Here is a 24,809-nt window from a genome sequence, read left to right as displayed (position 1 = left end):
CTAGCAGTCGCACACACTAAGGAACTGTTAATGCACAGCAGCAAGATCCACATGGACAGTTAGTGCACCGCTGGCTAGTCCAGGGTAGATTCACACCCAAGCTTGCCATGTACTAAATATGTGCATAAAGAAGCTCTTAGATTATAGAGAACAAAAAGCAGCATGAAGGAGGTGCAGGTACCATTGTTTGTGTGCTGAATCTAAGCTCTGCCCCTCTGTCTAAAACACAGACTTCACCAGAACCGAAACCACAAACCTGATGTTTTTCATGTTCCTTTTCTATCAGAGGAGAGTTATTTTAGGATAATTACAAAGGACAGTTTTGTTCTATTTTGGAATCATTGAAGTTAAGAGAGATTTCTAGAATTATGGCTATTAGTCCACAGCTAAGGGATAAGAAGAAATTTACAAATTGAAGACTATAGAAGATGATTGACTATTAAGGCTATTCTTCTGAGACACTCTAAAGATGCTGCTGATTTTACTTCTGAAAAAAAAGCAGCTGTGATACAACAGTTCAAGAATATAGTAGGCATAGACTTCTGAGTACTGTAGGTTCTGGTAGCTGGAGGCTTGACTCATGAGCACTAGGTAAGACAACTTGCAGTTGAAGGTGTCCTCTAGGGTTTGAAATGTAGTATCTCTCATCATAAGGTTATCCTTTTATGGTGCAAGGTATTTATTTATCTGTATTATGGTAGCACCAAAAACAGAATTGCACTCTGGTTCCCAACTTCAGTGATGTCCATTACAACATCTCTTTATTACACTTTAACACAATACGGACTTTTCTTGACATGCAAAAAGGGTGTACTTTTTCAGTTGTGTTAGCCCAGTCAAATTAATTTAAACACAGTTCAAAAGCCCCATTGAGATGTAGGCTGACACATTTGAAGTCATGTTAGCTAGATATGTTTTAACTTAGTGAGAAGCCTAGGCTACAACACGGCCACCTAACACAACGTGAGACATGTTAACCTGCATTTTAACAGGACTTCTCAGTTTTATTAAGCTAATTCAGCTGAGCTCATGTGACTGAAATACATACCCTTTTGCCCATTAAGGTATTCTCCTAGTTGACTTGTAATGAATAAACAGAATGAAGAGGTTTCTCAATGGATATTGTATTTTGAGACTGAAACTCATTTGAAATGTTTTCTTTAAAATTTTACTGCTAAAGTCATTGAAAAAGTTGTATAACTGCAGGGAATTATACAATCTTTTTATTTTGGACCTTCATACTTCAGTAGATAGCAGACTCCAGTGTGATGTTTGGAGTTTCATTTTTATTGGATTGTAAACTCCTCAAGACAAAAAATGCCATCTCCCATACATCTGTCTGGCACCTATTTTGGGTGCTATTGTGATAATATAGGTAATGAAAAACTAGATAAATTACAGAGAAAAGCATCCTTAAGGAAAACAGTATAATGGCTGCAGAGACATTAGTATACTGCAATATTACTAGGTCCAAAATAGGTTTCAGTACCAAAACATTTTGGATTTTGAGGCATAAATGTTTAGATGGAAGGGCAGTATAGAGGTATGGTCTTTACTTGAACTTGAATGCCTGTCCACTTATCTTTGTACCTAATTAATTCAGTTAATTCATGTCTAGTTCTGTTGATGTAATCCTGGACACTTCTTTTCAGTAATGTTGCAGTAAAGGCTTAAGAATGGCATAGGGCAAGCAAATGCCATGTAAGCATTTGTCATTAAACCTCCATGCAGAACTACAGCACTATTATTATGGGACTGATTCCCTTAGCAGAAATTGCCAATATTGTGACAGTTTTGTGCATGGGCCATCAAACAGCTGTCATGTCACTTGCCAGCTAATGCTGGTTTGTAGTTATACTTTCCGAGTTGACCATGCACAGTGGGTGACTGAGTATAGAACTTTGACCAGTTTGATAGTTAATTTCAATATAAGTACTGATGTATATCAAAAAGAACTCTTATAGTTCTTTTTTCCCCACGTCTGTTTTGTGTATATACAATTAGTGGTTTATTATGATTTTTGGTTGATGTTGGTTGGTTGGTGTGCTTCCATTTCTCTACATCCCCAAAATAACTTTTGTTTACAAACAGTCTCCATAAGAAATAAATGTTATTTCAAGACATGTAACAGATTTTCTTGTTTCTTTTAGGCATTGATTTTAAAGTAAAAACAATAACATTTAATGATACAACAGTGAAACTTCAAATATGGTAAGTTATAATTTGTCCCACAAATGAAAGCCAATTAAATTGTAGAACTGTACACTGTGCAAAATCTTGTCCAGCTTTGATTATTTGTCCTCCTACAGTGTAGTGATCATATTAAAGCTTGCATTAGGGTGAGGAGGCCATGTTTAGAACAACTAGTACATGTTTTTTAAAACACAGTTATCTTAGAAACATGTAACATAGAGTTATTGTAGCATATGGATAAAATGTAAACCTATATTCCATACTAAAAAATGAGCAACTTTATTAAAATGTTAAACTTAAAAGAAAAAGCCAGGAGATCTAGATTTAAATATTTCATTATCCTACAAACATATGTTCATAAGGCCAGGTTTAGGATTTTGGATGAAGACTATCAAGGTGATTCTTTGGGCACCATAATCTTATTTTTAAATAAAAGGGGGCATTTTGGGGCTGCAGCTGTGGTGGGTTCTGTTTATATTTGCCAATTTTTGAGTTTCCAGCCACTAGATCTCCAATGGCTAGAGGGTTTGGATGCATTCTGGTGAGTTTTTTTAGTCCTTGTCTACATTTAGGGTAAGATTCTTTGCTGCTTATCTAAATTGCAAGCACAGAACTCACAGCCCAATAGGGGGAGGGGCTTTGGTGGCTTTTGGGCTACCTATGCATTTACTTGATCCTGGGCTGCCCTGTAATCTCTATCATAATCTAGACAGCTCTGGAGGCCTGTCTAAATTACAGCCGCCTCCCCAGGATGCTATATGGGCCATAGTGCTGCCTGGAATCTCTGTAGCCTGCATATCATGGCTCCAGCACCAACTTAAACCTCCCACCCCAGCCTGCCCCCAACATTCTCCCTTTGCCAGGTCTTACAAAGGGGTGCTTAGAAAACTACATTACGTCTTTCTTCTAAAGTGTCTGTGCTGGGGAAATCGTCCCCCAGCCTGATCCAATCATTTTAGAGCAGCTTTACACCACTTTACCCAACGCAAAGGGGCGAGGGCAAGAGTGAAAACCTCACCCATAGGGTTTTAGCTATTGGTGTAGCTACCCTAATCTAGCCACACTGATGCTGAAATGCTGCTCTTCTGCAGCTTACCCCAAAGTACGCTTCTGTAGTAGAAGTCATAGTTTATTCCAGTGCAAACATTCTATATTAAGGGTTGTGCAAATGCAGTTACATAAGTTTAATTACACTGTGGTTAAAAATGTAATGTAGACAAAACCTATTTTTTGTCTTTCTTTCAATTATTTAAGTATAGGCTCTAGAATAGTCAGCAATATTAACATAAATGCCCCAAATAGTTTGCCAGCTCTTCCCCTGCAGAATGGCATGTATTCTACCACCTCTACCGTAGTTCCCCCTCCTCTCTCAGAAAACAGCTCAAAATTGGGGCTGTATTCTTTAAGTTGCACTGAAAAAAACATATCCATACTCTTTCAATGTATGCAGTACCAAGTGACTCCTTTCTGGTGTATTTCAGGGATACTGCTGGTCAGGAACAATTCCATACAATTAGTACTAGTTATTTTCGTGGAGCACGTGGCTTTGTTCTGGTCTATGACATAACAAACTCAGACAGTTTTCAAGGTATAACAGGATGGATGAAAGATATACACGAGGTAAGAAAACCTAACTGCAGTTGATATTTTGCTCAGGGTAGCTAACATCTTTATTTCCTGAGTTACTGCACTGAATATGTTTTAATAAATACATGAAAATTGTTATTACAGCTCCAGTTAAATACCTCTTGCCTGAGCTTATTTCATTCTGGCCTTGCTTGCAGTATACCATTTTTGTAATAGATTCATAGTACTTAGAGATGAAAAAACCAAGTAGGACATCCAGACCATCTGTTTATCAATGCCAAGTTGTTTTCTGCAGTTATTTCCCCCCGTCTTTTGTCAAGTCTAGTTTTAAATATTTCAAGTTATGGAGCTTCCATCACCAAAGGGAAGGCTCCATGATCTAATTAGCTTTGTATCAGGAAGATCACCCCATTGTTCCTAGTTACTCCTAGTTACCTCATCCCAGGTATCAAACTAAACAGTTTCTCTTCATTTTTCTTGATAATGCCTTTTTTGTGTGTGTATACTGCTATGTTCCCTTTGGATGCTTATTCAAACTATTCAGATTTATCTTGTTTAATCTTTCCTCATAAAGTTCTAGCTCCTTACATTAGATTGACAGTGAAAAACAAAAATATTCCATTTAAAATATTTTCTAGGAATGTGAACAGGGTGATCATTGTTGCAGATCAGCCTAGAAACAGCCAATTAGTGAGTTTCATAATTGAAGAACAGGAATAATAAACACTTAATCCAACTCTAGTATGCTGTCAATTTATGGAGTGTCTTGGGTAAAATATATTGGGTCATTCATTGTAAAATATGTGTTTTTAAGCAATAACTGTTAAAACACAAGGCATTTTGTGATAATTAATTACTGACTGGGAGAAGAGGTCCCTCCTGTGCCAGGGCTGTAGCCCAAATGAGTCATTAATCCCCAGTAAATGCTTAGTGCCAAGGTTGTTGATGCTACTGTAAGTTAAAAATGTGCAGGAGTGTGCAGGCAAAACCAAAGTGCATATTTCATTAAATGTGTAATGCAATTTCACTTGGTAAGTACAAGGTATTGTTAGAGAACTCCTGTTGCATGTTAGCCAGTCAAATCAGAGTGTTGAGACAATTAAAACATCCACCTTACAATTTTATTTATTTATTTTCTTTATATTCACATACTACAGATTCTAAAAGCACCTATGCATTGCTCTATGTCCTTTTTACAAATATTAAAAATCACAATCCATGTAAATTACCATATTCAGTAACTTGGCCTCAATCAAAACTAATCAATCAGTATATTAATATATCACATTATAAGTGATATTGTGTTTGTACTCCACTTATACTAACAATGTACTAAGTATGTATTGTCTTTAGTACAGAATTTATTGTTACTGTTCAAGTGAGTTCAAGACGTACAAGAACTTTAATATTTAGACTATTTTAACATTCAAATCTAAAGGTAACTTAATACTCTGACAGTACATGCAAAGCTGAATAGAGATATTCTCAAGGAAGACTACCGAAAGTTTAATTTACAAAGTCAGTACAGATGGGGCTACATCAGAACTGTAGAGCACCTATTAACAGCATGTTTATTGCTGGAAAATGACTTCAAAAACTGAAATCTTTTTTTAGAAGTTTCATAGAATTGCAGACAAAACTGAATTTAGTACAATATTCCTTTCTTCTGTTGATTCGGAAGATAATTTACAGGCTTCAGAGGTTGTGTGTAACTCTTCAGAAAGACTGAGAATTCCCTATACCTATATGAAAAGTGATAACCATGCCCAAAATCCACTTGAGGAAACTTACCCGCTCCCCTTACCTACCTGAATGCCTTGAACAGGATTCACTGTGGGTACCCCAAATGGAATCTGAACCAGCATAACCTCTGTACATGGGCACAATGGCCCAGAGACTCACCTGTGTTAGGATTGCTTTGTATCAGGCTAGCGTCAGAAAGTGGCTCTGAAAACAGCATAACCAACCATGAAAGATGATCTCAGTTTAGGGGAATTCTGTGGTGGCATAAGAGTTGTCATAATGGCTCCTATCACATCCACCTTCTCTGCAGTCATTGTAAAGAAAATGACTTGGAGAAAAGGCTGTGGTCAGAGCTTCCCCAAGCCATAGTGATCTTAGATTTTTATAGTAGTCCCTTGGGGTCGTTAGCAGGTGTCCCAAATTACATCAGCATTTAGGCTAGTTGTTGCTAATTTACACCAGAAGAATGACCCTGCACCCAGCAGAATATGGAATGTAATAGGTATAATGAATGGGAGAGAGAGGCTCCTAGGGATGGGATCCACAAAAGCCAGAATGATAAAGGCAGGGACCCACTAATCTAATCATGGAGTTTGGCATCTAAGGGCAGGTCTACATTACCGCATAAATCAATCTAATTTAAGTCGCTCAGGGGTGTGAAAAAGCCCCCCCTCACCGAGCATTGCAAGTTTCGCGTTCTCCACATCGCTTTGTCAGCGCGTGATGCTCTTCTGCCAACATGGCTTCCGCTTCTTGCTGAGGTGGAGTAATTATGCCGATGGGAGAGCACTCTCCCCTTGGCATAGCATGTCTTCACCAGACGCACCATAGCAGTGCAGCTGCATCAGTGTGCTGATGTAGCGCTGTAGTGTAGACTTGTCCAGAGTCTACGCTGCAGGGAGGTGCCTATCTCTCTTTGCAATCCACAACCAGGAACCCCCTCTTCTGGAGCCAGGTGGCTTAGGTGCCCACTCATTCTTGCAAGAATGAATTAGGCACCTGCCTAAGTCCACACAAAGTGGCTGTTGAGAGGAAAAGAAGGAGGAGCAGGACCTCTCTCATAGCATTTTCCCAAATGGTGAGGGTACTCACCTGGGATGTGCAAGTCCTCCGGTTTGAGTACTTCCACACTCTGATGGGGTGAAAGGATTTGAAGAGGGATCTGCCGCTTCTCGGGTGAGTGTCCTAACCACTGGCCTATTAAGTGATTCTCACTTTTTTTCCGACCTGATTACTATTTAATTATTCAATTGTTTAATTACAGTGGCCTGAGATTTTGGAGGGTCAGTGAGGTGATTCTTTGGAACATCCAGGCTTAACTGATTAATTTTATATAAGAAAAGGAGGTGTTTGTGTCACCACCAGCATCCTGCTGATGATGAGATGGAGCTCATTCTAGGGCAGACATGGGCAAACTACAGCCTGTGGGCCACATTCGGCCCACGGGCCCATCCTGCCCGGCTCCTGAGCTCCCAGCTGGGGAGCCTAGTCCCCGGCCCCTCCCCCACTGTTTCCCCTCCCCGCAGCCATGCCGCTGCGCAGGCTGTGCTCTGGCCCGCTGCTCCCGCTGGTAAGGGGGCGGGGAGCGGGGGGGTTGGGTAAGGGAGTGGGGAGGTCCTTGGGGGCAGTCAGGGAGGAGGGGGTGGTTGGATGGGGCGGAGGTTCTGGGGGGGCGGTCTGGGGATGGGGAGCAGGGAGCGTTGGCAGTGGGAGTCCCAGGGGCCTGTCAGGGGGCGGGAATGTGGATGGGGTCGGGAGGGCAGTCAGGGGACAGGGAGCATGAGGGGTTGGATAAGGGGTTGGGAGCCCGGGGAGCAGTTAGGGCGGGGGGTCCCAGGAAGGGGTGGTCAGGGGATGAGGAGCAGGGGGGGTTGGATAGGGGGTGGGAGTCCCGGGGGGGCTGTCAGGGGGCAGGGGTGTGGATAGGGGTCGGGGCAGTCAGGGTACAGGGAGGTTGGATAGAGGGCAGGGGTCCTGGGAGGGGCCAGTCAGGGGACAAGGAACAGGGGTGCTTGGAATTGGTTGGGGGCTCTGAGGGGGGCAGTTGGGGGCAGGAAAGTGGGAGAGGGTGGATAGGAGAAGGGGGCCAGGCTGTTTGGGGAGGCACATCCTTCCTTACCCGGCCCTCCAATTCAATTGTGCAACCTCGATGTGGCCCTCGGGCCAAAAAGTTTGCCTACCCCTGTGCTAGGGTCTTTGCATACCATTTAAAAAAAATGTCAGGGGACAGTTCTTGAAAAGGTTGTGTGCAATGGTTAGTTTTAGCATGTGTACAGCTCTTTTATAAATAGTAATTAAGGTTACATCTACCCTGTGAGCTAGAGGTATGATTTCCCCTGCTCATGCACACATACTCATGCTAGTTCTCATAGAGCTAGCCTGAGTATAAATAGCATCGTAGCTGTGGTAACACCCCTGTAATGTAATCTCTCTGTAAAATGCTTACTTTGGTGCATAGTCTTGTCTCCTAGACCACTCTGATTTGTGTTACTGAGCTGCTCTCCCTTGTGGTTATATTGTAATGACTGCGGAACTGATGAGTTGGCTCCTAAGGAAATTGTGGGTAGAGTTGTTTGGGGATTTTTCAACAAACCTTTTTCTTGCCAAAAAATGCCGATTTGTTGAAACTGAAACTGTTCGCAAACCAGGGTTAGTTTCAGTGAATCTCCTGACTTGAATTATGCTTGGATAAAAAAAAGTTCTGAAATTGTTGTGACATTTTTTAACAGAAAGTTTCACTTCTTAGAGTCAAAACAACTTTGATTTTGAATTTTTAGTAAATTTAAATTAAAGAAAAGTTTTAAAAGGTTTTTAAAAAGAAAAAAAGTTCAAAATCTAAATGAAATGTTCTTCAAGTAGTGTCCGTACTCCATTCTAGGTGTGTGAGCGCCCCTCTGTGCTTTTGACTGGAGATTTCTCATAGCAGTGTCCATTTAGCCCACACATGCATGTTAGTCAGTCTTGTGCCCCAGGCTGTTGTTATACAGCATTGTGCGGGCAAACCGCCATCAGTTCCTTCTCAACTGCTCAGTCTAAGATGGAGCTCTGACAGTTGTCCTTGAAAGAATGTGTCTGTGGCTTGCCAGATAGAGAACCTCGCTCTAAAACATTGAGGTCATTGGTATCTTGAGCTTCACCAGCTCTTCAATCAGGTACTTCTGAGGCTGTTGGTTCCTCAGGTGCCAAGGGCACAGCTAGACCTCAAGGCGGCAAAGCCGTGGGCCTGGAGAGACCATTGGTACTGTTATCAGACTGGGGTGGCAAGAAGAGCTTTTCCTCTGTACCAGAAAAGCCCACTCGGGTATTGACCGCGCTTCCCTTGGAGCACACAAGAGCTTTGGTACCGTCAGTGAATGTGCTTCCCTCTGAGTGCCCAAAGCCTACATACTGATAACCCTCATGGTACCGCAGGAATTCCAATTTCCCCAGGACCTGGCTGTATTTGAGACACGTGATTCTCCGCTACCCAGCGCCGAGATGCTGTCAGTACCGAGAACATCCAGATCGCCTGAACTTCACCCAGTACCAGGCATTCCACCATTCCTGAGTGAACTTGAGGAAGAGGATTCTGATGAAGACCTCGCCTCAGTCTCTTACGTGTCAGTTCAGGGTTCTCCTCACTCCTATAGAGGTCCCTTCCCAGAAGCCTCCGTTGAAGCTGCAACTGTTTGCAGCCCATGATTATCTCCAGTGCCTCACTCATATTAACATCCTTAGGGGTGCCACCTCCTATGCCTTATGCACCTCCTCCCTGGCCATGTTGGAACCCCTGGACAACTTATCACCAACAGTTTTCCAGAGTGTCTAGTGTCACCCGCCATAGAGAGGAGCAACCTTCATCACCTACAGGAGGCTAGAGTTGTTGAAGGGATGTTTCCTATGACTAATATCTCCTCTTCCCCTCAGGATGAAGCAGTCATGCCTCCTTCTCTATCCCTGGGGGATGATTTTAAACATTTCCAGGACCTGGTCTAGAGACTCTCAGACTCCCTACAGATTCCCCTCAAGGAGGTGACAGAGCCTTATCTTAAGCTGCTCAGCATCCTCCACTCACTGTCATCGGCCCCCATAGCCCTGCCTGTTAATGAAGCTCTGCTGGACCCAGTGAAGATCACCTGGCACACTGTAATATCTATTCTGTCTATATGCAAAAGAGTGGATAAGAAGCATTATGCCCTCACAAAGGACTCAGATTTTTTATTTTCCCATCCCTCACCTAACTTCTTGGTAGTTGATGCAGTGAATGAACATTGTAGGCAGCACCATGCTAAAACCAGGCCTCATGACAGAAACCACAAGTGTCTGGATCTACTGGGGAGGAAGTCTTATTCCTCAGTCTCCCTACAGTTTAGAATTGCCAATTATCAGGCATTGATGGGAAAGTACAACCAAATGAATTATATCAAGCTGACATCTTTCATGAACCTTTTGCCGACAGAACACAGGGAACCATTCCAGGCAATTATTGTAGAGGGTCAGCTATTTGCCAGGACAACCCAAAAGCCTCCCTTGATACTGCTGCTACCGCCTCCTGTTCGATCGCTACGTTGGTGGTAATTAGAAGAGTTTCCTGGCTCCAACTCTCTAAATTCCCAAAAGAGGTCCAGAGTACAGTAGAGGACTTTGGTTTTGATGGGTCTGAGTTGTTCACGGATAGCATGGACGAGTCTCTGTGAACATTGAAGGCCTCTAGCGCTACCTTGCGTTCTCTTGGTATTTATATTATGTGACGGGGTCAGGCCAGATGGCTACAGGAGAGTGTTCCTATTGGGAACCAGGAAGTGGGCGGGCTACAGGAGAGTGTTAGAAGGCAGATATATTAGTCCCAGATTAAGTAGATCCCTTTTCCCTGGGTAAAGTAACAGGGCAGATCCAGAACAAGCAGGAACTTGCTGGAACCACTTAAGGCAGGCAGGCTAATTAGGACACCTGCAGCCAATTAAGAAGAAACTGCTAGAATCAATTAGGACAGACTGGCTAATCAAGGACCTGAGTTTAAAAAGGACCTCACTTCAGTTTGTGCTGTGCATGCGAGGAGCTGGGAGTAAGAAGCACTAGGAGCTGAGAGTGAGAAACTGTACTGCTGGAGCACTGAGGAGTACAAGCATTATCAGACACGAGGAGAAAGGTCCTGTGGTGAGGATAAAGAAGGTGTTGGGAGGAGGCTATGGGAAAGTAGCCCAGGGAGTTGTAGCTGTCGCACAGCTGTTCCAGGAGGCACTCTAGACAGCTACAGTCCACAGGACCGTGGGCTGGAATCCGGAGTAGAGGGCAGGCCCAGCTTCCCCCCAGACCTCCCAACTCCTGATCAGACACAGGAGGAGTTGACCTGGACTGTGGGTTCCACCAGAGGAGAAGGTCTCTGGGCTGTTCCCCGACCCACATGGTGGATCAGCAGAGACTGCGGGGATTGTTCTCCTTCCTTTTCCCCACGCTAGCCGGTGATGAGGTTATCTGAGTAAAACAGCAAATTTGAGCCACAAAAGTGGCCAGACTGAGGGCTGCCTTGAATCTCTGAGGCGAGCAAATCCGCCAATAAGCGCAGGACCCACCAAGGTAGAGGAGGAACTTTATCACAACACCCACCTAGAAGAGAAAACTCAGCAAGTTTCAAAGAGCCCAGAGAGCCCGCCATGTCCAATTCCTTACCTCCCAGAGAGCCTATGAGTCACACCACAAGAGGCAGAGATCTCAGAGAAGGAAACCGTCCTCTTCTCAGCCTCCTGCCTCACACCTGTCCACCTCCAAGCAGCAATTTTGATGTGTTGGTTAAGGGCCTGAATTGCCATCCTCATCCTCTTCAGCTGCACCTATTCACCAGCCTTCCTCTCTTCGACGACCACTTTCACCAGTTCAGGTGAGCCTGGGAGTCGATCACTACAGACAAATGGGCTTTGGAGATCATCTCCACAAACTACACGATCCACTTTACTTCATTCCCACCAATGAACCCCCCCGTCCCATCCCTCTTCAGGGTCCCCTCTCACAAGAGCATGCTTTGTCAAGAAATAGACACTCTTACGTTTGGGAGCTATAGAACCAGTCCCCATGCAGCACAGAGGAAAGGGGTTTTATTCAAGATACTTCCTGGTACCAATAAAGAGTGGAGGTTAGAGACCCACCCTAGACCTGATACTACTCCACACCTGTGTGAAGGCACAGAAATTCAAAATAATGACACTTGCAGTGATAATTCCATCACTAGAACAAGGGGATTGGTTCTCAGCCCTCGACCTTCAAGATGCATAGTTCCACATCGCTGTTCACCCATCCCACAAACAATTCCTATGTTTCATGGTTGGCCATGACTATTTTCAATACCAAGTGCTCCCCTTTGGCCTATCATATGCCCTAATGGTCTTCTTGAAGGTCAAATTGGTAGTAGCTGCACAGCTCCGCAGGAAAGGTATCTTAGTATTCCCTTGCCTGGACGACTGGTTGCTGAAAGGCCACTCCTCGGAACTGATGTCTCGGGAAACTTCTGATCTCTTCTTTGAATTGGGCCTGCAATTGAACATACAAAAATCCACCTTGATCCCTGTGCAAAACTTAGAATTCATAAGGACACATTTTGATTCAGTAACAGCAAGCACCTAACTTCCTCTGCACAGATTTGTGGCTCTTTCCAGTATAGCAAACACAATTCAGCTCAGCCCCCAAATCACAATCAAGAACTGTGTTCAATTACTGCGACACATGGCAGCCACCACCTTCATTACAGAATATGCTACCTTAAAGGGTGGCTCAGAATTGTCTGTTCACCAACCAGACACAATTTAAATCTGCTTCTTTCTGTACCTACCTCTGTAAAACAATCCCTCAACTGGTGGAAAGACCATCACAATGTGTGTACAAGAGTCCTATTTCCCCCAACGGTCATCATAATGATGGACACCTCTCTGCTAGGGTGAGGAGCTCATCTAGACACTTACACGATCCAGGGCAAGTGGATGTCAACCTCCTGGATGCTAGACATCAAGCTCTTGGAACTCAGAGTAGTCAGATACGCCTGTCTCCGATTCCAACCGCTAATCAGGGGCAAACACCTAAAGATTATGACAGACAATATGTCATTCATGTTGTACATCAATCGCCAAAGAGGAACAGGATCCCCCTCCCTTTGCACCAAGGCTGTCAGGCTTTGTAATTGGTTCATATGCAATCAGATCGCCAACACAGCAGTCTATCTCCCAGGGGTTCAGAGCATGACTGCACTCAGCAGACACTTCTCCCAAGCCCACAATTGGGAAGTAGACCTCCACATATTTCGTTAATGAGGCACCCCTCAGGTAGACTTGTTCACCACAGAGTCAAACAAGAAATGCAACCACTCCTCCTTGAGGGGTGGATTGGTTCACCAGTCCCTAGGGGATGCTTTTCACCTTCAGTGGTCATCAGCCGTACTGTATACATTCCCAATGACTCCCCTGATAGCCAAAGTTATGCTCAAAATAAAGGAAGACAGAGCCAGAGTCATCCTAATAGTTCTGGCCCTGGCCCAAACAAACATGGCTTCCTTACCAGTTACAGCTGGCTGTTTGCTGTCCAATAACTCTTCACACAGCTCTCCATCTTCTCTCCCAGGAGGGTGGGAAGATTTTTCATCCCAAACTCATGGTTCTTCATCTCAAAGTATGGTTGGCTGATGGCTTAGATCAGGATTAGAGACAGCCTGCTCAGGAGGTGTAAAAAGAGAACTATTACACAACAAGAAACAGTCTATTTGGTACACATAGTCTCAAAAATGGATACAGTTTGCCAGCTGGCATGGCTGCAGACAGATTCCACCAATGACCACATCACTTTTGGATATACTGGAATACACCCTAACTCTGAAAATCTCTGGTCTATCGATGAACTCCATAAGGGTCCACGTGGCAGCCGTCACGGCTTTCCGGGTTATTCCATCTTTGCCCACCTGACCACAATGAGATTTCTCAGAGGGCTGGGAAACCTCTATCCACCAGTCCAACCTACTTCAGTATGGGACCTGAACCTGGTCCTTAAATGCCTCACAAGATAGCCAGAGGTTTGAAGGGCGATCTGCTCACTGCTATATTTGTCAATGAAGATGGCATTCCTGATAGCCATCTCGTCGGCACGACGCATTAGAGAAATAGGGGCCCTGATGGCATACTCCCCCTTCATGGGTGTTCTTTAAAGACAAAGTCATTCTGTGGCCACACCCCAAATTCTTCCCTAAGGTTTCTTCCGAGTTCCATCTCAGTCAGCCCATTCACCTGCCTATCTTCCACCCCAAACCACATCCATATTGCCAGGAGGCACTGCTGCACACCAGGGATGTCAGGAGAGCCCTGGCCTTCTATCTAGTAGACAGAACAAAGCCCTTCAGAAAGATCCACAAGTTATTTGTCTCGCTATCAGATAGGTCAAAAGGATCAGCTGTCTCTAGACATAGGCTTTCTAAGTGGTTATCAGGCTGCATTAAATTTTGTCACCAATCTTGCAATATTCAGCCACTTTCAGATATACGCACTGATTCTACAAGATTCATTGCGTCCTTTACTACCTTCCTCAAGAACATTCTGATTATCGAAATCTTATAAAGCTGCTACTTGGGCATCTGTACATTCATTCACCGAACACTATGTGATAATACATGACTCCGCCTCCACTACTGTCTTTGGCTCAGCTGTACTTTCCGCCGTACAGGACTCGACTCCAAAGCCTCCTCTGCCTTAGAGGGTACTGCTTGGTAATCACCTAGAGTTGGGCACCTGTAGGGACACTACTTGACGAAGAAGAAACAGTTACTCACCCTGTGCAGAAACTGTGGTTCTTCGAGATGTGTGTCCCTATGGGTGCTTCACTATCTGAGTTCCTTCCCCTCTCCTTTGGAGTTCTTTGCCATAAAGCTTCATAGTAGAGAAAGAACTCTTCCATGGTTCGCCCATGCTGTGCTATATAACAACGGTGTGGGGCAGGAGACTGACTAACACGCATGCACGGGCGAAACAGACACTGCTATAAGAAACCTCCATTCAAAGTCACAGGAGAGCTCTAGCTCACCTACAGTGGAGCACTTGTAGGGGACACACATTTGAAGAACCATTGTTATTGTACAGGGTGTGTAACTTCTTTCAATTGACCCAAACTGAATTTTTTGTTTGTTTGATTGGTTGGTTCATTAACATTTTCATGGTCCTGATTTGGGATGGGAAACATTTTCAAAATTTCAAAAAAAAAAAAAAAAAAAATTCAGAATGCACAAACCATTTCCTGCCCAGCCCTACTTGTGGCTGCAGTAGCTTCATCAGTGGCCACTTCAGCAGTAGCACATTCACAGCTGCTAATTAGTTAGGGGTCCATTTCCCCCTCCCCCATCTCCCAAAAGTTAGGGACTTCTGGCTATGGGTTTTTAAGTCCAAAGGGATATTCCTGGGTAACTGTAGGAAAGGCCACGAATATCCTGAATTTTAGGAAAAATCAGAGGGCCATAGTCTGTGCAGGTGTAAATCAGCATAGCACTACTGATGCTGATTTTCACCAGCTAAGGATTTGGCTACAGTCAGATTTCAGCCTTAGCAATTCGTAGTGATTTTCATTTCCAAAACTATCATCTACATAACCAAATTTAAAAAAAAAAAAAAAAAAAAGGGAAGGTAGAAATTCAGCTTAACATCTAGTTTCCCAAAATGAAGGTGTGGCCAGTGACTATGAGCTTTTTCAGACTTCCAAAAAGCGCTATAATATTTGCAAAGCACTTTGAGAGCCTTGGTAGAAAGATGCTATAAAAATGTAAACTTATGATTAAATTAGCAAAGAAAGAATAGATTTCTGAAAGAGCCATTGTCTTAAGCCTTTTTAGTTGTTACTTACGATTTGAAGTTGTTTTGAAAGAACATTCCTATCGCAAGGATATTTATACTTTTTGTATGTACAGAAATTTAAACCATATTTTTACACAATAAGTATTAACATTTCCTTTTGACCTTTTACTTCAAAGTAAAGTCAAATGTCATTAAAATTTTTAGATACATAAAATCTCTCAAATAAAATAAGTTGATTATGTGATGTGTTTAAATTGTCTATTTACTATATCCTATTTTAGGGACTGATGTATGTAATTTTATGTAGAAGAACCATTGACCTTAATGAGTAAAGCTCCAGTGCATTCTGAAGCAGCCAGCATTTTGGTCTATTAATCCAGATTAGATTGATTCATTATTTTAGATCTGTACTTCGTACTCTTGTGATGAGCTTACTTCATTTTAATGCAACATTATCTTGAACATCATCTGCAGTTATGGAATGAGATTAGCTGACTCTAAAATGAGAGTGGATTAAAAAAATGAAATGGTGTACCCTAGTAATAAATAATTGTGCCTCGTGCCATACTTTTCAAATGAAGCAACTTAGTTGTAAAAAGTGCAGGTATACTAAAAATAATGATTCTATGGTCGTTTAATGAATAAAGATTCTTTTTTGCATTTCTCTGAAGGTGTGTGTGTGTGTGTGTGTGTGTGTGTGTGTGTGTTGGAGGAAGGGGTTGGATGTATATTCCTTTTGGGACTTGTACACACTAGCCCTCACTTCGGTATAATTTAAGTGGCACAGAGGTATGAAAAAGCCTCCCCTCTGAGCAATGTAAGTTACACCGCCCTAAGCACCATTGTGGACAGTGCTATGGGGAGGAGGGATAGCTCAGTGGTTTGAGCATTGGCCTGCTAAACCCAGGGTTGTGAGTTCAGTCCTTGAGGGGGCCATTTTAGGGAACTGGGGTAAAAAACTCTCTGGGGGTTGGTCCTGGTTTGAGCAGGGGGTTGGACTAGATGACCTCCTGAGGTTCCTTCCAACCCTAATATTCTATGATTCTATGTCAGCAGGAGAGATCTGGGAGGTGGAGTAATTATGCTGATGGCAGAGCTCTCTCCCATCAGCATAGAGTGTCTGCACTAGCAGCGCTACAGCGGTGCAGCTACATCGGTACAGCTGTGCTGCTGTAGCAATTCTAGTGTAGACTAGTCCTTAGAGTTTGTCGAAGGTTTCAGGAGTGATGGGTCTACAATAGACTGAAGTGTTTCTGTTTATCTATATATGTTAATCGTATTGGCTGTAGCAAAGCAAACTTCCCTAATTTTGATCTACTTGGACCATCTTGGAGATGGAAGGGCAACTCATTCTCCATGCCCATTCATTCCCTAGCCTCTTTTGATACTGACAAGCATTTTACTCAGTTGCAGTTATGATGGTGGTGTGTGATGGTAGTGTTTTGTAATCTGGCTGCCGGTGCACTAGGAGCTGGACTGAAGCCATCAATTCTGTTCATTCAAGTCACAAAAAGTGGTTTTAAATGTCTATTAATATTACTTATTTCAGAACACGTGACAGTTGGCAAGTTCCAGGTTCTGTTGCTGAACTTCTCACTTCCCTTTTCACCGTTTCAGACATGCACAGTTATGATAGCCTGGCCTAAAATCATGATAATGTAAGGTATCAAAGTATGTAACTTTGCTGGATTAGCAGGAAAACTGACTGTAGACAAAGGATAGTAGGCTTGATCTTGCTCCTTTTGAGGTTGATGAGGTTTTGCTATTTACCTTAGTAAGAGTAGGATGAGACTATAGTTGCTTTTCTTAGAAGGTTTTGGAATAATCTAACTTTTATCATGGTGAGGTTGGACATTTTGGGCACAGTGCTACCATCTGATGTTCAAGAATGGAAGGTAGAGAGGGTACAGGCGCCTCTTATCTCACCCCATGTGCTCAGGCAATATGACAGCTCTTTCCATAGTACGCACGAGTGCTAGAAGGTAGACCTAACTAATGTGCCAGTCCATGCATCACATTCCTCTAAGGCAGTGTTTCCCAAACTTGGGATGCCACTTGTTTAGGGAAAGCTCCTGGCAGGCCGGGTTGGTTTGTTTACCTGCTGCATCCACAGGTTCGGCCGATCGCGGCTCCCACTGGCCGCGGTTCGCTGCTCCAGGCCAATTGGAGTTGCTGGAAGCGGCGCAGGATGAGGGCCACCGCTTCCAGCAGCTCCCATTGGCCTGGAGCAGTGAACCGCGGCCAGTGGGAGCCGCGATTGGCCAGACCTGCGGAGATGGCAGGTAAACAAACCGGCCCACCCCGCCGGGGGCTTTCCCTAAGCAAGCAGCGTCCCAAGTTTGGGAAACACTGCTCTAAGGGGACTTAAGTTGGGGGTATTTCCTGCCTCCCAAATCATCAGCATCAAGCATTCATCAGAAGATGGAGGCTATATACCTTGTATCTTTTCAAAGGATCAGCAAATTATAGTCTACTCCATCACATGCTCACAGTCTGCCACTCTGCATTACTTTACATTGTGATGTCCTGTCCTAGTCAGTGGGATCCTTGTAGCTCTCTAGGGAGCATCTCTATTTATCCTTGAAAAGGTCGGGGCAAAGATTAACACTTTATTTCAAAGAAATAAAATGCTGAAGGTTAGAATGAAAAAAGGGGTGTGTATTTCGTTTTTTAAACTTCATGATACATATTAATATTGTTTCTCTTCTTTTGTCATTAGAAAGCAGATGACGAGGTGGATATAGTACTGTTGGGTAACAAGTGTGATAAGGAGACAGAACGTGTAATTCCAAAACATAGAGGAGAAAAGGTAGGCATTGATCACTGGTATTTTCTCCTAGCCCTGCAGAGTATTTTGGTATTTGAATGTGAACTCTGACCTTAAAAACTAAAATGTTCCTGAGTCCAAATATTTTGTTATGAATTGCTGCAAAAGAATACTTCTTTAATATATTAGCAGAATATGGCAAATAACTTTACTAGTTGTTATCTTTAGAACACTGATTATTATAAAAGTTTAACTTTAAAACATTTTTATTGTATACTTTCTAGCATAACACCTGAAAACTCTTATTTCAGAGTTAGACTTTAAAAATATTTTGGAGTCTGCATTTTCAGGTTATTGTTTTTAAGTGGGATGTTAAAATACAATACTTATTTCATTCCGTGGCATTTTTCTAAAACATGATATATCAGTATTCTTCGTCAGCAGTATCTATGACTCTTGCATTGCTGTCTTTAAGGCATGATTTTCATTGTCTTGTTCACAAGACCACAAGCAACAGAAAGTCTGAAGTTGCGTTACTCTATTGTACCCCTTTGAGTCTATGAAATAAAAATATCACTTCCTTAACAATATCACTTAGTATCAATCAGTGAGAGGAAAAATAGGCCCAACGACTGCAAATTTGGGTATGCAAAGGTCTTTTAGGGGGTACATCAACTCATCCACATATATGCCCAGTTTTACAACAGACTACATAAAAAGCACTAGCAAAGTCAGTACAAACTAAAATTTCATATAGACAATGACTTGTTTATACTGCTCTATATACTATACACTGAAATGTAAGTACAATATTTTTATTCCAATTGATTTATTTTATAATTATATGGTAAAAATGAGAAAGTAAGCAAACTTTTTCAGTAACAGTTTGCTTGTGACACTTACTATATTTTTCTGTTTGATTTTATAAGCAAGTAGATTTGAAGTGAGATGAAACTTGGGGGTACGTAAGACAAATCAGACGCCTGAAAAGTAGTCTGTAAAGGTTGAGAGCCACTGCTATAGGTCGGGCCCTACCAAATTCACGGCCATGAAAAACGCATCGTGGACCGTGAAATCTGGTCTCCCACCATGAAATCTGGTCTTTTGTGTGCTTTTACCCTATACTATCCAGATTTCACGGGGGAGACCAGCGTTTCTCAAATTGGGGGTCCTGACCTAAAAGGGAGTTGCAGGGGGGTTGCAAGGTTATTTTAGGGGGGCCACGGTATTGCCAGCCTTACTTCTGCACTGCCTACAGAGCTGGGTGGCTAGAGAGTGGCGGCTGGTGGCTGGGCGCCCAGCTCTGATGGCGGTGCTCCGCCAGCAGCAGTGCAGAAGTAAGAGTGGCAATACCATACCATGCCACCCTTATTTTTGTGCTGCTGCCTTCAGAGCTGAGCGGCCAGAGAGTGGCAGTGCTGACTGAGGGTCATGTCATTCTTACTTTTGTGCTGCTGCTGGCGGTGGCTCTGCCTTCAGAGCTGGGCTCCAGGACAGCAGCCTCCGCTCTCCAGTTGCCCAGCTCTGAGGGCAGCACCGCCGCCAGCAGCAGCGCAGAAGTAAGGGTCGGAATACCGCACCCCCCATAAAATAACCTTGCAACCCCCCATACACAACTCCTTTTTGGGTCAGGACCCCTACAATTACAACACTGTGAAATTTCAGATCTAAATAACTGAAATCATGAAATTTACAATTTTAAAAATCCCATGACCATGAAATTGACCAAAATGGACCATGAATTTGGTAGGGCCTTTCCTATAGACCAGGGGTCGGCAACGTTTGACACATAGCTCGCCAGGGTTAGCACCCAAGAATTCTCTTTTTATTGTTGTGGTTTTATCTTCTATTTGGGGTTCCACTGTTCTTTGCACTTTTGGGAGTTGGATTGAGGAAGGTTCTAATTTATAAATAAATAGCACACCAGCTATAATCAGCAATATGTTTATTCTGTGGCCATGGAATTTGCTGCATTTTGAATTTTGCTTCCAAATCTAAGTTTTCTGAAGTTTTTAAAGTTATTTCTAGTCCTAATCTTTGTGAAAATGTGAATGGAAATGTTGTCTTCCTGACTGTGCAGACAGCCTGCAGCAATAACCCTAAGACATGTACTAGCTGTTCCATTCATATCAATCGATTTTAACAATGAATTATAAATAGGGTGACCAGATGTCCCATTTTTATAGAGACAGTCCTGTTTTTTGGGACTTTTTCTTGTATAGGCGTCTATTACCCCCCCACCCCCGTCCCGTTTTTTTTCCACAGTTGCTATCTGGACACCGTAATTATAAAGGTGATGTGCCAAATCGTCAGGTAGTGTAACATGACGACGTTCCACTGAAGTCCATGGACCTACGCAGATTTATGTTAGCTGAGGATATGGCCAGAGAGTTTTGAATTTCAGCATTGTTAACCCTTTTGCTGCTGAACATTTTCTCAGACATATCCAGGTAAAGTACTTATCCCACATTACCAGATCACCTTCCATGCCTTCTTAGGTAGAGCTGATCCACAAAAGTATGGCCTTTTGACCAAAATGAGAATTTTCATGGAAAATTTTTGTTTTGTTGAATTTCTGGGGCTTTTTTAATGAAAAAACAGAACATTTGGGGTTTTCAAAAAATGAGAATGGGGGGGCATTTTATTTTTCTCATCTTTTTTTACTTTCATCTTACTTTTCTAGTGGGGAGGAAAAACCAACAATGTTTTCTTTCATCAAAAACTGAACAGATTCTGAGAAAAATTTCAAACATGAACATTTTGATGCTTTTTTAGAAAATGTTCATGAAATATAAATAGCATTTTTTTGACTGGCTTTGTTCTTAGATGCCCAAAGCCCCAGCTACCAATACCTGCAGCTTCTCCCTAACCATTTCTGCAGTGTGACAACATACAAATCTGGAAGCACATGGAAAACTGAAAATGTGAGAACTGTGTAAAATGTATTGAATATCAAAATTAATAATACAGGGGCTACTGTACTGATTGCTTTATTTGCTTTCACACTTAGATAAACAAAACGTATTTTTTTAATTTAAATGGAGCTGCCTCAAAATATCCATATTGATGTACTAGTGTGCCTCAGAAACCAAAGGGCTATGCTTCAAAGTACACAAGTCCTTGGGTGTAGTTAAGATTGCATAATCATTTATCTTATAACCTCTAGGTGCAACTTGCTAGAAAGGGAGTGAGAATAGTGGAGCTGAGTGTGTGTGTGTGTGTGTGTGTGTGTGTGTGTTTGTGTGTGTGTGGTGGGGGGCAGGGAGGGCACATAGGGAGAAGTATGCTGTACCCTTTAAAGAGCCGTAGCAAATTACTCTCTCTCAGAACCCACTGGGAGATCAGGGAGGCACATCCTAATATTGTGGCTATAACTCTCAGCATACACTGGCTTTTGCTGCTGAAAATTGTATGCATGCATAAGGTTTGTAAGCAGCCTTTATCTCATTCATAATGTGGACACTCCATCAGGCAGAGTCCCCACCTTATATGAGACAGGATGTTTTGTTAGCATTTAACCATTTTTTTCAGATTATGAAATTCTAAAGTAATAATATAATAAATAATAATGTCACCTTGTGAACAGTATTGCAAGCTGTATCTTTTAAAGTGCACAGTTCCCTCATTCATTATACACATTGAATTTGAAGATTTTCATGGAGTTTGTCTAGCCTGCACAGAGTAGTACAAGATGTTCTGTGTGTGTATTTATATACCATTTTTAAACAAAGTGATCATGTAACGGGAGTCTATTATAATGCATATACACAAGGGGGCAGTGTTAAGGTTTCACAGACTGTTAAATACGGTATTTTCTGACTTCTGAATGCTTAACCATGCAACCATATATTTCTTTTAACAATTTTTTATAACAAATCATTACCTCTTAACCAGCCAGTCTGCTCCCTAGATTTCTCCGGTGTTTTGAAGCACTCTTTAGTTATACTAAGTGTTTCTTTTTCTAATATGATTTCAGAGCTCTAGAGAATCCTGAATGAGTCAGTTGGTGAAAGGTTCCATAAGCAAGGAAATAGCTAACACTGTCCACTCACTCCAATTTTAAAAAGTGTATATTAATGAAAAGAAAATCTTAGAATACCAAGTCTGCCAATGCGTGATTCAGATTCATCTATTTTATACTACACTCAGAACTGCAAGCCACAAGAATTATTCCTTTGCAGAATCCCGCAGGGAGGATTTATGGATCCTGCAAGATTCTCCTGTATATTGGCTCTTCCTGAAGGTACCTCAAAATTCTGGACACATTATCCCATTTTATAGTAGAAAAACCCAATTTCATTGAGAGAATTTCTTATAAAACCATTTGATTTTGTAATTCTCTCACTTCTACCACTCGGAAGATGACATTTATGTCATACAATTTATTCTTGACAGTATGAAGTAGTTTATATTACAAGTAAGTTTCTTTTTTTGTGGTCATTCATTTTGACAGAAATTTTACCTATTTAAAAAGCAAAACTAGTAACATTATCTCTCTTTCTCTTACGTAAATAAAATCTTTCCCCTAAATCAGTGGTTCTCAGCTAGGGGAATGTAGAGGTTTCCAGGAGGAAGAACAGCTCATCTAGATATTTGCCTAGTTTTACAACAGTCTCTAGAGCCCTGCAGCGGGACAGGGATCCTGCAGGTCCTGCAGAACCCACTGCCATAATAACAGGAGCAGAATAAAAATTCAACAAACAATGTGGAAGCGAGTGCTAGTGGGTATTGCGGGACGGGAGCAGGATTAAAAAAAATAGTCCTCCCGCACCATAAACAATATGAACTCCCCAGCCAGCAGCCGCCACTCTTCGGCAGCTCTGAAGACAACAGCGCCACCAGCAGCAGCAGCGCAGGCTATAGGTGGCAATACTATACCATGCCACCCTTACTTCTGTGCGGGTGCTGGTGGTGGCGTTGACTTCAGAGCTGGGTGCCTGGCCAGCAGCCGCTGAATGACAAGGTTCACAAGTGAAAAACAGGCTCAAGTATCACACTGAAAAATAAGTACAATTTACATTCCAATCAATTTATTTTATAATTATATGGTAAAAATGAGAAAGTAAGCAATTTTTCAGAAATAGTGTGCTTTGACACGTCTGTATTTTTATGTCTGATTTTGTAAGCAAGTCATTTTTAAGTGAGATGAAACTTGGGATACGCAAGACAAATCAGACTCTTGAAAGGGGTACAATAGTCTGAAAAGGTTGAGAACCACTGCTCTAAATTGTTGTTTTTTTATTGTCTTCAATATCCTTATAACACATTGACCATAACTTTTTACACCAGTCCAAGCACAACATACAGCAATTTTGCCTAATGCCTTCTGGCATTTTCGAGCCTGACTTTTGAATTTTGGGGGCAGGGAGAGCAGATTAGCATTATTGCTTCCTGCACCCCAAAACATAATTTATTTTGCTTGTTCATTTTTAAAAGGAATGTAATCTGAGTTGTAACTAGAACTGGTTGAAAAGCATACATAATTGCCAACAGTTGACAATTTTTTTCCAACGGAGAAGCTTCCAAATGAGCTTGAGATCTGGGAGCTACTAAAGGTATGTCTACACTGCAATTAGACACCTGTGGCTGGCCCGTGCCAGCTGATTTGCGGGGGGCTCGGGCTAAGCGGCTGCTTAATTGTGGTGTAGACGTTCAGGCTCAGGCTGCAGCCCAAGCTCTGGGACCCTCCCACTTTGCAGGATCCTAGAGCCCAGTGTCCAGTTTGAGCCCGAATGTCTACACCACAGTAAAACAGCCCCTTAGCCTGAGCCCCAGGAGCCCAAGTCAGCTGGCACAGGTCAGCCACAGGTTTTTAATTGCGGTGTAAGCATACTCTGAGCCTCACAGGATTTTGTGTATACTGTAAACTTCATTGTTCTCTGTGAGTGGGATCCTCTCCCTCAGTTCCATGCATAGAAGGGAAGTCTGCACATGGACCTCCCTTTACTGCATGGAAGGGAGAGGGGATAAACTCTTTGACTGCACTGTCCTTGCAGAGATTCCACTCCAATCCCCCATTGGCTCCCTCCAGTGGAAGGAAATGATCCAGCCCTTTGTCGTCTTCTGCAAATTTCCAGCTGTATAAACCAGCATAACCAGCAAGCCTGGGTCCTCAGAATAGCTGTGAATTCTGTCTTTTCACAACACCAACAGTGATAGAGGACATGTGTCAGAGAAACACACTGAAACGAAGGAGCATAAATAAGTTAAATAAAATTCAGTAACCTAAAAACTGCGCTGCCTTTTCCTTCTTTTATTTTTTTTAACCATTTATTTTTCTTTTCTCACATTTCCAACTCATTCCATCTATCTCCATACCCCTTTTTACACATAAATGTTTGCTATGTAGTCTCATATTATCTGTACCTTTTCTGTCCATGGAAAGGAGCATCTCCTTTCCTCTTATTTTGTCTTATCTTGTTCCTACTTGTCCCATTCTCTATTACTCACTCCCCCCTTGAAGCGGAGCGGGGCCAGCCTCACCCTAGGCATAATTAATTAGCTACTTCCCAGCTTGAGAGGGTGGAACTTGGGGGTTAGGTAACAGTTTAACAGACACCAAGGCCTCATAAGAAGACTGAGAGAGATGTGTGGGGTGTGGAGCCATGGGGAGTGGGCAGATTCCTGTGGAAGTTCCTGAGCCAAGGTCTGCAGGAGGCTGGGTATTCCAGGGAAACAAAGTGCTCTGTACTAGAGCAAGGAAGGATGCAAGAAATAGAGCCCCGCAT

At 42.6% G+C, this 24,809-nt stretch overlaps 1 protein-coding gene across 5 annotated transcripts in view; it reads left to right on the top strand.

The window, feature by feature from the left end:
- The window catches only part of LOC101943515 (ras-related protein Rab-10-like), a 48,327-nt gene that overhangs the window by 9,846 nt on the left and 13,672 nt on the right, over positions 1–24,809 (top strand). For 4 of the 5 annotated variants that reach the window (XR_006176061.2, XR_254662.4, XM_005279970.4 and 1 more), the window contains exons 2-4: positions 2,151–2,211; positions 3,675–3,813; positions 18,034–18,123. Coding sequence is in view for 3 of the 5 variants with exons in the window: in XM_005279970.4 (XP_005280027.1) it covers positions 2,151–2,211; positions 3,675–3,813; positions 18,034–18,123 (290 nt within the window). In the remaining 2 variants the exon portion in view is untranslated. Of the gene's footprint in view, positions 1–2,150; positions 2,212–3,674; positions 3,814–18,033; positions 18,124–20,346; positions 20,527–24,809 lie in introns of those variants that run through there. The other variant, XM_065585454.1, reaches the window with a different exon arrangement.

Source organism: Chrysemys picta, chromosome 2 (assembly GCF_011386835.1).
Source record: "Chrysemys picta bellii isolate R12L10 chromosome 2, ASM1138683v2, whole genome shotgun sequence".
Lineage (NCBI taxonomy): Eukaryota > Metazoa > Chordata > Testudines > Emydidae > Chrysemys > Chrysemys picta.
Note: the sequence above shows the minus strand (reverse complement) of the source record. Positions and strands in the feature narration are given on the sequence as shown.